General features: G+C 41.2%; 3 protein-coding genes across 7 annotated transcripts in view; 1 reads left to right on the top strand and 2 right to left on the bottom strand.

The window, feature by feature from the left end:
- Positions 1–450: 450 nt before the first annotated feature.
- On the top strand, positions 451–7,483 carry ptpn22 (protein tyrosine phosphatase non-receptor type 22). 3 transcript variants are annotated; one of them, XM_085924270.1, is made up of 22 exons: positions 451–570; positions 1,108–1,216; positions 1,383–1,459; positions 1,545–1,640; positions 1,986–2,024; positions 2,307–2,378; positions 2,492–2,551; positions 2,712–2,854; positions 3,775–3,841; positions 3,917–3,994; positions 4,095–4,181; positions 4,268–4,712; positions 4,806–4,880; positions 4,994–5,062; positions 5,189–5,260; positions 5,370–5,494; positions 5,569–5,596; positions 5,687–5,743; positions 5,848–5,954; positions 6,023–6,053; positions 6,214–6,282; positions 6,373–7,483. In XM_085924270.1, the coding sequence occupies exons 1-22, from the start codon at positions 469–471 to the stop codon at positions 6,459–6,461; spliced, it is 2,097 nt and encodes a 698-aa protein (XP_085780396.1). In that variant the 5' UTR covers positions 451–468; the 3' UTR covers positions 6,462–7,483. The 3 variants fall into 3 exon arrangements, with proteins under 3 accessions (XP_085780396.1, XP_085780403.1, XP_085780388.1); XM_085924277.1 differs by lacking the exon at positions 6,214–6,282; XM_085924262.1 differs by having other exon boundaries at positions 6,214–7,483.
- rsbn1 (round spermatid basic protein 1) lies at positions 6,811–11,011 on the bottom strand. Its single transcript, XM_085924289.1, has 7 exons — positions 10,455–11,011; positions 9,192–9,796; positions 8,899–9,036; positions 8,216–8,358; positions 7,913–8,080; positions 7,723–7,831; positions 6,811–7,639 (listed from the first exon to the last, which is right to left on the bottom strand). The coding sequence occupies exons 1-7, from the start codon at positions 10,966–10,968 to the stop codon at positions 7,220–7,222; spliced, it is 2,097 nt and encodes a 698-aa protein (XP_085780415.1). The 5' UTR covers positions 10,969–11,011; the 3' UTR covers positions 6,811–7,219.
- A 497-nt stretch (positions 11,012–11,508) lies between these two features.
- Positions 11,509–14,783, bottom strand: part of magi3a (membrane associated guanylate kinase, WW and PDZ domain containing 3a) — a 58,205-nt gene continuing 54,930 nt past the window's right edge. For all 3 annotated transcript variants that reach the window (XM_085925467.1, XM_085925475.1, XM_085925484.1), the window contains one exon: positions 11,509–14,300. In XM_085925467.1, coding sequence (XP_085781593.1) covers positions 13,384–14,300 — 917 coding nt within the window. In that variant the 3' untranslated portion in view covers positions 11,509–13,383. The remainder of the gene's footprint in view (positions 14,301–14,783) is intronic.

The raw sequence follows: 14,783 nt of genomic DNA, 5'->3' as shown, positions 1-14,783 counted from the left end.
GAAATGGACTGCTTGCATATGACTGCTAATATCTTTGGATGTAGACTGATACGATCCGATCTTGTTTTTTTTCAGCTGATCTATATTCATATTTGATAGGGTCACCCCTCATTTGCACTATAGCGTTAAAATGTTCAATTGCAATTGTGAAATTGCATATACAAATAGTGGATTTGTTAGCAAAGAATCAAATCACTGCTCTGATATAGGTTTGTTCAGGATCTTCAGGATACATCCCAACCACCAGACTCCTCCACTCCTGCGCCCTGAATGGATTCTCAACACTTCCCTCTGTAATACAGACTCCGCCGAGTGACGTTAGGACCCAGTGAGACAAACCCACAAAAACTGAACTTCCGTATTCTTTCACCCGAGTTCCTTAACGTGAGAAGCAGTGACAGCAGGCCTTTGTGTGTTGCTCAGACCTGTGGTTCAGCACCCTGACATGAAAGGTGACCTGAGACCATTATGGACCAAGAGCACATAGTCATGGAACAGCAGCAGGCCTGCATAGTGAGGAACTTACTGGACAAATTGGAGGAACGAGACAACGAGAGCAAAGAGTTTGTGGTGAGTCAAGTGTTATAATACAGTCTTCCAATATGGCATAGAGCAAATTTGCAAAAGTGAAGGCTATTTTTTTTCGAGGCAGTGTAATATATTACAAGTGACTTTAGGCTATTGTATTGTAAAAAAAAAAAAAAAAAAACACTGCTTCCTCCATGCTGCTCAATGACAGAACATGAACGTGAGAAAGCTAGACCAGTAGTTTTGCAAAGAGTGGCAGTCACGGTAAAACTGTAAAGCAGACAATATCAAACCTTTTGTACACATCAAATCAACAGACGTTTTCATTGCCGACCTGATGCCATGACAACAAGTCACAAGATGGCAGGCACACTGCCACATCTTCCACGTTCGTTTAGTAGTAAAATGAGTCAGATATTCTGATCATGTGTGGGTGATTCACAGCATACGCTGTCCACAATTCTGTTCCTACCAAATATAGAACAAAACCCAACAAGAACAATTAGTGTGTCACACCAGCTTTGTTGAAGTTAGACAATTCGCCATTTTATGCTTTGGATTTTTTTTTTTTTTTTGCAGAGGTTGAGAAACCAGTCAATTAAGTATCGCGATGACAAGACTTACCCCAGCGAATCAGCTGAAACTCAACAAAACATCAAGAAGAACCGATACAAGGACATACTTCCATGTAAGCTTCATTCAAGTAAATAATAAAATGAATCATATTATCTTCCCTCGCTGAATCAAAACTCAAAACTAAGACTTAAACCTTATTTATGTATACATCCTGGACACAAATCAATCATACGTGAGCAAAGTCACCACCGTTTAACATAACTGGACATCTGTCATAGTTGACCACAGCAGAGTGAAGCTCACGATGACCACCTCAAAGGATGACACTGACTACATTAATGCCAGTTTTATCAAGGTGAACCAAATATCAGTCAGAGCAAGGTGTTCATATTTTCTATAAGATGTGACCTTGATATGACTTGAGCGTGTTTTGCGTGCAGGGAGTGACAGGCGGCAAGGCTTACATCGCTGCTCAGGGTCCACTCCATCACACAATGCTGGACTTCTTGAGGATGCTGTGGGAGTATGACGTCAAAGTACGAGCCACTTCTGTGGACACAGCAAAAATATTGATTTCTTTTATCTCTAATTCCATAAATGACCAGCTTTATACAATTCCTACCATTGACATCTGGCTTACAGTTTTATATTGTTGACAGAATTCTTGGCCATAACAGTTGTCAACATTTTTAGAGTATTTTTTTATTTATTATTTTGCTAATTAACTAAGTGACTGACTACAGAACTACTGTAACTAACACACTGACTGATAAATGACGAAATAAATAATGATGATTTTGCTTCATCTTTCCTGGTGGATTTATTAAAAATACGTGACCTTTAACCTCCACCATCTTCTTTTCTGTTTTTGCTATCTTTAGGTGATAGTAATGGCTTGCCAAGAATTTGAGATGGGAAAGGTATGAAGATATGAACATTTGTCTCTTTTTTTTTCTATTTAACTTAAAGGGGAAGTCAAATCCCAAATTTGATTTATAATACAATGCTCTGGGCAGCCCAACTAGTTTGAAGCAATATAAATTAAACTGGCAATGGGCGCCACCTGAGATAGATGAATTTTGCAGCTTAAGTCATATTCCACAAAATACTGTGTTTAGACTAGTGAGGGGACATACTAGTACTTATTATTGTAAATACAATTTTGGGGTTGACTTACTATAAATATTTTCTGTTCTTTGCAGAAAAAGTGTGAGCGTTATTGGCCACATAAGGAGAAGAAATCATTTATATATGGGCCCTTCATCATGGAATGTGTGAGTATTCTTTCTCTGATGACTTTGCCCAACCCCTCAAAAATCTCGTTTTAATTTCTCGGGGCTAAAGGTGAGGAGTAATACCGTGGGCGATATCTTGTTTTTTTATATAGGATTGTGAGGAAGACAAAGGATCCTATCTGACAAGGACATTAGGATTGACATATGACAATGTAAGTGACAATATACAATTGTCAGAACAAACAGAAGTTTTTAACGAACACTAGATTCCTCATCTTCTCAATTTATCTTGTTGTTGTTTTTATTTTATCTTATATTGGTGGTATGTTCCGAATAATTGTTTGCTGTCTTCCGTGGCTTAACTTTGTCCAGTGTCGCAGAACATTGAAACAGTTGCACTATGTTAAGTGGCCAGACCATGGGGTGCCAGATTTTATGCCTTCCATTTTGGACATGTTGGAGGAGATGCGTACCTATCAGTCCCATGATGACATCCCAATGTGCATTCACTGCAGGTCATCTTTTTTTGCCATTAAAAAATCCAATGGGTTTTCAATATTATTATTATTATTAGTATTATTAGTATTATTAGTAGTATTATTAGTATTATTATTATTATTATGATTGTGTGAATGCTGGAAGGGTTAGAAAGAAAGGTGATTCTATATTCCTATTTTTATTCTGCCCACTTTTATGTCCTCCCAATATTCCCACATATTACATTTAATGTACACTGTCACAATTCCAATAAAGTCCACACATTCACGCCACGCAGGCCATTATAATAAAATAATTAAAATATATTCAAATTAAAATCATAAAGAATCAGAATAACCTATACATAATTCATGTACTTTCAATTCACACATTCATTCATTCACTCACACAATTAATATTGCTTAATGTAACTCCTTAGCTATTTGTATTTGGCATTATAGTTTGACACGACTGCAACCCCAAAAATAATTGACCCTCTCACTGTGTGAAACAAAACAAAACGTAATTTTCTTTTTAATTGAAAGATTTTCTTTACAGATCGTGTATTGCACTGCAACAGACAGGTGTGCAGGTGTTAACATTGTTGCAATGTGTCAGTTTCGTTCTTACAATGCATGTTCTTTCCCCCCCACAGAAGTGAAGACCCTCCTATTTCTTAAATACAGGAAACCAACAACCAACTCTGTTTTTCCTGTTTAATTGAGACACAAATCTATTTTGCGCATCTTTAACCTTAACAAAACCAAGCACTAAAAGCTATCCCTGAACTGTCAACATAAAACGATAACAACAAACAAAAACTTGACTGATTGAACTCAAAACTTCAAGGCAATAAACTCCGATAACATTTTTAACATTTGGTGTTCTGTAATTTGATGTTTCAATTTAATATCTCAAACATGTTACAAAGTGTCACAAGTGGCTTCTGTGGTTTCAGTGCTGGATGTGGTCGAACAGGAGTCCTTTGTGTGATCGATTATACTTGGAATCTCCTCAAGAAAGGGGTAAGAAATCCCTGCGATCCCATTTTTAGTGAATTATTAAAGACTGATCTTTCTGTTTGATTGTTATTCTTTTAGATGATCACTCCAGATTTTAGTATATGTGACCTAGTTCATAGCATGAGAACCCAAAGACCATCTGTTGTTCAAACCAAGGTAACTTCTGAGCTTTTTTTTTCTTCCTTTCATCTCCAATAGCATCTACCAAACATATTTTTTATTATAAATTCACATTTCTTATATTGCTCCACCTCAGGAACAATATGAATTGGTCTACAGCATCACCAGGTTGCTGTTTGAGAGATACCTGCAGTCCACGGATAAACAGAGAAGCAAATATGAGGTGATGGACAAATAACACAACTCTCACAAGAGATAACTTGAAAAAAAATGGATTTCTGAATCGTATTTTCCTGTCATACAACCAAGGTAACGATGGGAGTGTCTACAGGGGAGCAAGATGTTGGAAGTCAGGAGCAACTCCGTAGCATCTGTGCTGAAGAAATAAAACAGACAATAGTTGCTCCAGGTCCAGAAGGTCTTTCAACAGATTGGGATAATCACCCAGACCAACCACAACCATTCCCTAGATTCCTAACTAACGGTGAGGAGGCACCTAGAACTTCACCAAAAGAGGTCCACACTAGTCAAGAAATGGCTGAGGTGGAGGACAAACCACTGGGTGACGACATTCCATCAACGATACCTCCAGACTCACCCACAGCAGCAGCCACCATCTGTCTGACTGTGGAAGACCCTTATTTTGACACACCTCTGTCTGACCACGTAGCACGTTTCAGCAAGCGATGGACAATTTGTTCCATCGACAGCACTTCGTCGTCTCTGAATGACCGCATCCTGCAGTCTACTGCCAGTCAGTTCCTATGGATTTATTCCAAAGATATAAACATTGAAGAAACATATTTGACTGTTAACAGTTGTGACTGCTTTTTTTCCCCAATTAAAGCTCATCCCGATGTCGACATACCTCCACCACTGCCCGAACGAACCCCAGAGTCCTACCAACTAGCTGCTGACACAGGTTGATATCAACTGGCCATACATCTCCATCCGTCTTCACACTCTATTTACTCTTCTCCACAATTTAAGTCTCGCTAAAAAAGACCTGCTTTTCTTTTTTACTGGTGTCTTCAGAACCTTCAAACTCCTCAGGAAGGCTAACTGTCACTATTCCACCAAAAGGAGTTGCTGAGCCCGCAGGAGGTGACATGGATAAAATAGAATATCTTAAGATATGAATATAAATATAAAGATAGGATAAGATATGGAATCATCATCTGAAAGTCTCATAAACTTCCCAAATAAACACTGCTCTGCATCCATTCCTAGACAGTCCCGTGACGCCTGTACCATCACTTCCAGATAGAACTCCAGAATCCTACGAGCTGGCAATTCATCAAGGTGTCTTCATTGTCTTTACACTGACTAGCCAGAACATTATAAGCACTGGCATGATATAATGATTATATCATCACAATTATAAATGATGAAATTCTCCTGTGCCTTGCAGCTCCTGTCACCATTCAGCTAGCGACAAACGTGAACAGAATTGGCACATCCTCAGAGTGGTCAGGTGTTTCGAAAATGCTCGGCGATTCATTTGAGCGAGAAACAGAGCCGTGGAAGAGAAGCAAGGTAAATGTCACATGTCCTTGCCGTCTTACATATTGACAACACTAAATACATATATTCCTCTCTTTTTCTTGTAGAGTCTGAGGGCAAAAACGACTTTGACGGGTAAGATTGGTCCATGAAAGTAAAGATGTAACAAGCAGTATGGCTTGGTATAAATGCCCATAAGGAATAGGTTTCCTTTGTTTCTTCTAGAGTCACTGACTCCGGCACGGCTGTCGCACACTCCTCCTGTTTCCGAGAGAGGAAGTGGTGAGTAGCTTGGGCCTTTAAAGGGGTGGCACAGCGGTGAACTGCGTCGTCATGCACACGGTTAGAAAACCTCAGTGTTGTCACCGCTGTTACTCACTTTTCAGCACAAGTTGGAGGATGGGAGTTGAACCAAAGGGCCTCGTATGGCGATAACGTGACGCCAGGAGATAAATCAGAAAGAAGCAATGAGAACAACCCACCTCACAGAATGGTATGACATTCACAAACAAAAAAAAAGTAAAATTGAAAATTAAACATGAATGCTTTTGTCCCCTTCAGATTCGGAAATTGTTCAGAGACAAGCAGAGAAGTGAGTAAAACACAAAAATGGTCTCAGTGACGGACTAAAATATCTAAAAAAAAAAAAAAAAAAAAAAAAAAAATATATATATATATATATATATATATATATATATATATATATATATATATATATATATATATATATACTAATCCCATCATATTCTCAGTAAATCCAGCGGCTCCGTGTCAAGTGCCATCATCTTCAAAAGGGGTCGTAACCTCACTGTTCAAATTTGGTAACCCCAGACCATCTTCTTCATCATCAAACCAATCTGTTTGGTTCATTTCAATGCAAAACCACTTGTGTTTTATTCCGCTTTCCACAGGATTTGGTAACAGGATAGGAAAGCCAAAAGGACCCAGAAATTATCCACAAAGCTGGTTCCAAAAAGAGGATGTTCATCTTCCCAAGTAAAGTCCTCCAGTGACGTGTTCTTTTATTCATGGGCTCTCTGAGCCACCTTGTGGACATTTGTTGAAATTCACTTTTCTAAGATTTTATCTAAAAGGGATCAGGACATTCCTTGTTAATAACTTGATGTGAATGTACTGTTTATGCCTCAGCACCAGCGGATTTTTTTCTTTTTTTTTGTGGATTCGTGAGGCCACAGTTCTCCTCTTTCTTTCTTTTAACTCTACAGGGGTTGCATTTTGGAGCACCAAATATCTTCAATAAAATTTTTAAGTGCGGAAACTCTGAGACTAGATATAAAATATACATTTATTTAGAACAATCAAAAGACAATAAATTAGTAAATATTAAAGAGATGGGTCAAAAGTATAAAATGTTTCCATAATATTGAAGTGCTAGTTTAAAATAAATAATTATAAATACATCCATCTCAAAATGAAAAAAACCCTTCCAATTCATTGTAAAATCCAATCACAATCGTCTTCACACCTATGAACAGTTTATAGTTGTCGATTAAGATGTGTCTAATTTCAAATGCGTACCAGTAGAAAGTACCAGGAGAAAACACAAACGTGGCAAACATGAAAATGCTACACGGGAAGGCCGATGACTTGTTCTGTACTACAACACCGCGTTGCCCAGAATCAAATCAAATCTATGAAAATGCTCAAAACTGCCCTCATATATTTGATTTGAAGTATGTTGTTTTGTTCAGTGGAAGATCGTCTTATTTAAAGTAATCCCAATGGACCGATACCAGGTCAAAATGGAAATTGTCTTACATGGTGAGGTAAGCAAGAGGATTCGACTGGCTTTAGTGGCGGCAGAAGAGGCCTTCTCGAGGGTGTGGCTGGCTTTTTTAAGACTCGTTCTTCAGTCTTGGGAAATGCACTTTGTGGTCGGACAACGGGGGTGACAAACTTCGCCAGGCTGGACGTGATGTGGCCTGAAAAGGAGCTAAGATCGCTGGGTCTCAGCTGCTCTTTGGTCTTCTCGTCCTTCTGGTAATGTTTGAGACGGATGTGCCAGGCCAGGCTGCAGACCGCCGACACCGTCTTGAATTGGTGGATGACGTTCCGTGGGATGAAATAAATGTCGTCGTCGCAGAGCTGGGAGCGGATGTAACGGATGCCTTCTCTTCTCAACTGGTTGAGCTTGGCGTCATCCAACCACTGAGCACACTGTAAACATTTCACCCGATTAGACGAGTGAACCCAAAAAGCATACGGTCGATACGGTGAATCCATCATGATGACAAGACTACCTGAGAAACCGGAGGCTCCAACAGATCCAGCTGCAGCTGTTGCACAACTTCATTGAAGTCACCCGCATGGAAACACACAACATCTTTGGTGACACGGGGTCGATTATTCCTGGAGGGGAAGAGATTCATTTTTATAAAAAACTCCTACACACAATCAAGCACTTATTCTGACCAAAAGGTTCCTTCCCACCTTTCACCAAAGTGCACAGCTTTCAGCACTCCCACAGCAGCAGTACTTTGCCAGTCTGAGCTCTGGCCCACGTGGTCAGCATGGGCCTTGGTGCGATCCTCAAACAGAACCTCTCTGGGTTCGCTCGCTCTCGGCAGGTAGTGCAAATTTTTGATCTCATTCATGGACCTGCATGAAAACAAGCCATCATCCAATTCGTCCACAAGAACACTAATGAGGAGGCTCTTGCAAAGGAATAAAGCGTGGTTTCATTCAAGTCTTGCTAGCACCATCAAGTTCCACGTTGAACATTGAGAAGTTTACCTGCGACGTTTCAAAGTTGAATTGGACCCGTCGGCAGTTGGCACCATTTGTTCTCCGGGTCTGACCCACATTATGGGCCCGTCGTCACTTTGTGAGCGGCAATCCAGCTTCAGACTTGAGAGGCTTCCCCACGGAAGGGTCATCTAAGTCACAAATGTTGCCAATAAATGTAGTGGCCAACAGCTACGTATCAATTTTGCCTACCTGGTCTCTATTTTAATATATCAGGTCAAAACATTCACTTCACAATACAAGTTGTCGACACGGTGTATCAAAACAAAAGGACTCATATTTAGCCATTACTGCCCAATGTAGATTAACATCTAGATGACAGGTGTCAAACTCAAGGCCCAGGGGCCAGATACGGCCCGCCACATCATTTTATGTGGCCCGCGAAGACAAACTGTGCATCAAATTCGTGTGACATTACTAGAATTACAATTGTCTTCACTTTTAATAATATCTTTTTTTTTTAATATTTGATCAGTTTTTACTCGTCTGATTTGAAAAAAAGTTATTTGTCAGTTTGTTTTGTAGCTTTTACCGTATAAAATATGAGGTGCTCATACATTTATTTGAGTTGACAGTCATAATGGCCCTCCCAAAGAGGCTATGACTACAATGTGGCTCGCGAAAAAAACGAGTTTGACACCCCTGATCTAGATAATGTGAAATAATGGAACCTTTAGTAATGGCGATTCTTCCAACATGTCAAGGAATTCTGGGAAATAATCTCCCACTTCCTCGTCTACGGCTCCCACCAAGCTGATTTGCCTCATGGGTCCGGCCCGGTACGTTCCGCAACTGTATGTACGTTTGACCTGAGGAAGAAATGAATGCGACAGTCTCTTCTGCATGTAAAAATGTATTTGGCAAATGTCAATTATCATGATTTCAATGTCTTAGCATTAGCATTTGTTTCCTGTTGAACACTGAAGTTGCCCACCTTTCTGACATCTTTGAGATTTGGACATACCTGAGAGCGAAAGTTGCCAATTGTGGTCGTTTCAATGTCTTTCTTGCCCAGCATCTCCATTTTGACCAGCGTGTTGGGGAAGTTAAAGGCAAAGTAGTTGAGGAAATCCGGTAGGAAGGCGGCCGCACCGTGCACCACCGCTAAGGCGTACGAGGCAGCGCCGCTTTGCTTCTCGGCAAAAGCCAACTGAAGGAATTCCTGGGAGAAGCACTCCATCTGAGCTGGACTGAGGCAGGCCAGCTCGTCGGCGTAAGCGTGCAGAACCGACGCGCCGCCGTTGGCTTGCCTTTCTTCGTGCATAAAGCGACCGTAGGAGCCTGTTTGCAGGAAGGACCTGCGGATGTATTGGTCTTGATGAGATAGAAAGGGGGCGAGAGAATGGTTTGGAGGGTCTCTGCTTGGCTGGTCATGATGTTCTTGCTTGAAGTTGCCACATGAGGCCGGATCAGAGTGAAATGAACCCAGTCCCGACTCCGCGCATATTGTTTGAACAGATTTGTTGCTCATCTGTGGTACCTTTTTGCCACTTCGCCTCTTTTTCTTCTTCTTTCGGATGGAGTTCTCCAGTGTCAGAGATGTCACATTGACTTTGTGGCACTTGGCCTCTGCCCAGACAGGAACAAGGTGAAGTCAAGAGATGCAGGTGCAGGAATATGCTTTCGCAAAGTAAATCACCAGCAAAATAAATGACCACAATTTTATGAGCATGCATGGGCGGATCTATGTGGTGGCCAGGACTGACCCCCACCCCCTGCCCATATCTAGAAAAAAATATCTTATACCTGTGATGGAGACCTACTCATGTTGTAATATAGGACAGTATAAGACTTAGTGTAACCGCAATTAAGACATGTCTGCCATCTAACAGTAATTGGTGATGATAAAACACAAAACTACAGTCAACGGCTGCATATTCATAATTTGACAATCGTGGATTCACAATTTTTTATTTTTGACTTTCTCAGTTTATCTTCTGGCATTTTGGGGGAAAATATTAATCAATGGGTTCTATACTTTCCAGGGTAATTAATTAAATAATTCCTATTAATAATAGTAATAGTAAAATAAACCTTTTTGTGTGTGGGGCTAACCAAGAGGCTGGTGGGCTGCCAGTTACCAATCTCAAAATTTCAAAATTTAGAAAGACCAACATCCCAGAAACCTGATGGGTGCCCTCCAGTCCTACAAACAAATGTCGACAAACTCCAATAGACATGTGGGACCTTCACCTGAAAGCATTTGGTGAACATACAAAACTCCTACCTGTATTGCTCTTTACTTCTGCAAGTCCCACCATTGTTAAGGTGTTTTCTTTCTTAATCTTCACCTTCAAGTGACCGTCCCTCGCTGAAACTTTGCACTCTGATTGTTTTGCAAGTGTGAAAGTTAAGAGGCTCGTTGGTTGGGAAGACAAACGTCCTTGCTTAGGATGATGCTCAGGTGCCTTCCTCGCCGAAGCAGGATATAGAAAAGGAGGAGGAGGAGGCAGGTTCTTCTTGGCGAAATGATGCTGACGATGATGCTGATGATGGCTGCTATGGCCATGCTCACCCGCGCTCAATTTGAGAGGATGGCCGTGCAGCTGGTGCCACTTGGGGCCACGGCACTCATGAGGATGGAGAGTCACCTTTTGGTCTTGTTCCTTTGCACGTCTCTTGTCGAATAAGTCCCTCTTCTTGCTTCTCTTCTCTTTGCGCAATGGAGCTATCGTTTTATTTTCTTCTATTTTTATGCATAATGAGTCCGCCATTGTTGCCATTTTAAAAGCGTTTGACATGACATGACATAAAACGATTGTCGATCCTACTCTGCACGTCCGCACGGTGCGGTTCAAAGGTACAGTTTGCTTTCCTTTGCGCACGCGTCATGTGTGTCCTTTGGCTTGATTGTACTGTTGTCGGTTGATGTCGAAAGGCACCATGGGACATGTAGTTCTTGTAGTGCCTGCCTGCGTGCGTACACTCACGTTCGCATTTTCTGACGTCATTAAGCTTGATTCACCTTTTCTGACGTCATTAAGCTTGAAACAGCACGCCCCTGCCTAACCCGTTCATAATTAACGGTTAATTCATCAAAAAAACAGTTTCATACCATCCAAATATAAAAATTATTTAATAGAACAATTCATAGGATATAGTTAAGTGTACAGTAAATCAACTGCATTGTACCTTTAGGGCAGATAGTCATGATCATGGGGTATTATTGACCGTATTTTGTTTGAAAAAATAAGGCTTTTCTTATCCTACATGAAAATATTTCTCCAACAAATGTCATGCCTGAACATTTAGTATCATCTTAACAACGACAAACACGTGCATTTGTTTATTCAGTAAACCTTTATTCATCAGTGCATGATCAGAATGCAAGATTACTTATTTTCACCAATTTTATATTTTTATCCTGTCAGTTCCCTTAGAAAAATAATGAAACAATTTTCAGATGATAGTTTTTTCTGCATGAAGGCAAATATTTACACAGGTGCTGTACAATTGAAAAACATTTACAACTAACTGTGACATTGAAACTTTATATTTCGTATATGTGTTTGAGCGATACAAGGCCACAGTCTCATACATGGTAATGGAATGCACGGTAAACAGTACAGGGCTCCATCATATCAACAAACGAGAGGACAAAAAAAAAAAAATGCAAGTGATGCTACAAACAGGTATTTCTGTACACCCTTCGAAAGGCAGTCCGATGCTTCACATGGCAACAACAAGCATGAGAATTAAAATGTGCGTGCTATCAGACAATACAGTGCTCAAGAGCAGCAACATCAGTGCGGATTCGAATTCATACCAATAGACTATTTTAACTATATCGGCCACATATGGACTTCCTATGATGAACTTTGTGTCATTTTTCTACTCCCACTCGAGTCAATCTAAAAAAAAATGTTGAATCATTCACACCTTACTGAAAAGTTTCAAGTCCCCAATTCTGTGATAATAAATACTTTTTGACAATACACGGATATATTCGAATTTGAATGAGCATCTCTAAAAACAACTGTGTACATAACTGGTTTCAATTCTTAAGAATTTGATTAATAAACCCTTTTTTGACTGAAGAAATTATGATGGGAGTAATTTTATGGCAAATAAAATGTGAGGTGAACAAAGAAAACATTTAAATGTTTTTGTGGCCATATTTTTGATGATATCCATATATATATAAGCATTATTTAAGAATGCTAAAATCAGAGCTCTCACTTTTTTTTTTTTTTTACAATCAAGTTCTGTTAATACCATTCATCTAAAATCTGTGTCAGTATGTCATAAACACTTTGATAAGTAATGCTCAGTAAATTGAGTCAATGCTACAGCGACATGAAAAAGCTTGCAAACACACAATAGTCACAAGACCTTAAACACAGAGCTGCTAAGTCGACCCATAGGGATCACCGAATCGTAGAAAGAAGAATGTATAGATTGTGCAGTTCATGCGGTTGGTTACAAAACCTTCAGGGCTGAACCTCTTCATAAACAATTTCAACACCACATTTTCCCTTTGTGTGTGTCATCTGTGCCGATATATCCACTGTGAGCACAGCCCCCCCCCTCCCGAAACAAATGCAGGCAGATTTCGCTAGTTTAAATTCGTCTCGTTACCAAAGCCGTTTTTATTTCCTTATCGTACGCTTGTAGTTTGAAACGGTAAGTTATCTACACATTCTCTTCCTATCTTTAAGACCTGACAAGTGAAATGACTTCGCATGTGTCTACTGACAATTACGACTTCAATAAATTACATTATTATTATTAACACAGATGAAACAAACACGATAAGCACAAGTATCCGGTCTGTTGTGTGTTCAAAAGCTTCATAAAAAAAGCCATCAACACGTTGATAAGATGGTGAGAGTCAAAACCTCACATGCGTATGAAAGCAGTCAGCTCATCAATGAAAAACAGAAAATGACTCATCCCAAAACCAGAAATACATCCACAGCCAGCACAAGATTGCGCTCTCTCAACCTTCACAGTGACAAAATCAGATCCTTCATCCAAGTCTCACAGTGAACGGGGAAATGCTAAAGTTTCTTTCAAACCGGAGTCTGTTATGACTAGCAAAAAAAGAAAAAAAAAGATTCAAAAGCGGATTCCAGCATGCATGTGGGAACACACGTCAGGCCTGGCAAACTGGGTGCAAAGAAATCATCGTCCGTGACTGACTGACTAACTGCTTTCTATGTTGTCTCCACCTGGGATTGGATCTTGCTAGGACTGGGAACCTTCCAGGGACCCGGTGTGATGGGAGGCTTCTTGTTGGTGGAGGTCCCGTTGCAGCCAGGGTCCTGGATGCTACTGCTGGACCCCCTGGGGTCCTTTTTACCCCCATCTTCAGGTAACCTGTGCGACCTACTCTCCTTCTCTTTTGCACTCCTGCGGTTCAGGGTATCACCACCTGATCCTGACCGCTCCTCCCTGTGCACATGTGACTTTTGGGCCACCGTCTCGTGTTCGGCCTTTTTGCCCTTCTTGTGGCGATCACTTTCCGTAGCGGACCTCTCCTGCCAATGAGCAGCGGCCTCGTCCTTGTACCTTCGCCCTTCCCCGGGCGGCTGCTGGCCCGCTGGGCGGCGTGGGCTTTGCGGCTCCTCCTGGTTCTTTAAAGGCACGCCAGCGTCATGGTCCCTCTTGGAGCTCTTCTTCGGGCTGGAGGAGCGGTGGTCTCTCTTCCCTTCGTGCTTTCGATCCCTGATCACGTCCTCCGAGGATCCCCGCTCTGCTTTTCTCGGGCTCCGGGAGCTGTTGGCAGGGTCTGCCGCGCTTTCAGTGGCTCTCTTGGGACTGGTAGCCTTGGAGTCACCCCGGCTTGTTTTCCTGGTGTGGGTGGCGGGACTGGTGGTACGCTTGGTGGAAACCTGCTGTCCTTTTGATCTGTTAGCTTGACGCGCGTGCTCCCTCCCGGCGGCAGGCGAGCCGACTGACCGTAGCTCTGTTCTGGAGAACTCATCGAAGATGGTTACCGGGGGTGAGGATGGGGACGCTTCCGAAGTCGAGATGGAGAGAGAGGATGGAGAGGTCGGAGATGATAACTGCCCGTCACTTACGGAATGTTTGTGCAAGCTTGAGGTTGGAATGGTTACGTTGTCATTTGAACCTAGGAAACAAGAGGGGAACTTGAGACATTTTATGAGCAGAAAATCAAACACATCCTTTACTGGGGTGTTTTTTGCACATTGAAGGGAAAATAACGTCCATGAATCAGAGGTGCCATATTGTCATGATAAAAAGAAAAAGCGCTCGGCTTACTGCATGATAGCTTAGTAAAACTAAATCCTGTGTTGCAACATAATCTTGACCCATAGGCTGCTTTGGTCACTATGATTTTGCTTACAGAAAACAAATTGTTGCTAGGGATGAAACGCGCTCAATTTCCAGGAGCAATAATCATGAAAATTCCTTCTTTTGCGGCAAAAGGATACCACTGAACACACTCTTGCTGACCAAGGTTTGCTTTTATAAAAATAAAATAATAATAACACTACACTAATACGCTGATGACAAGCCAAGAGTCCCCCCCCCCCACACCTCAGAGAAAGGCGTGTGTTCAGTGGCAACTTCCTAACTCCTGCAGGTCTGT

Source organism: Syngnathus leptorhynchus, chromosome 1 (assembly GCF_054491065.1).
Source record: "Syngnathus leptorhynchus isolate UIUO chromosome 1, UIUO_Slep, whole genome shotgun sequence".
NCBI lineage: Eukaryota > Metazoa > Chordata > Actinopteri > Syngnathiformes > Syngnathidae > Syngnathus > Syngnathus leptorhynchus.
The sequence above is the reverse complement of the archived record's forward strand: the minus strand, read 5'-3'. Positions and strand labels throughout refer to the sequence as shown.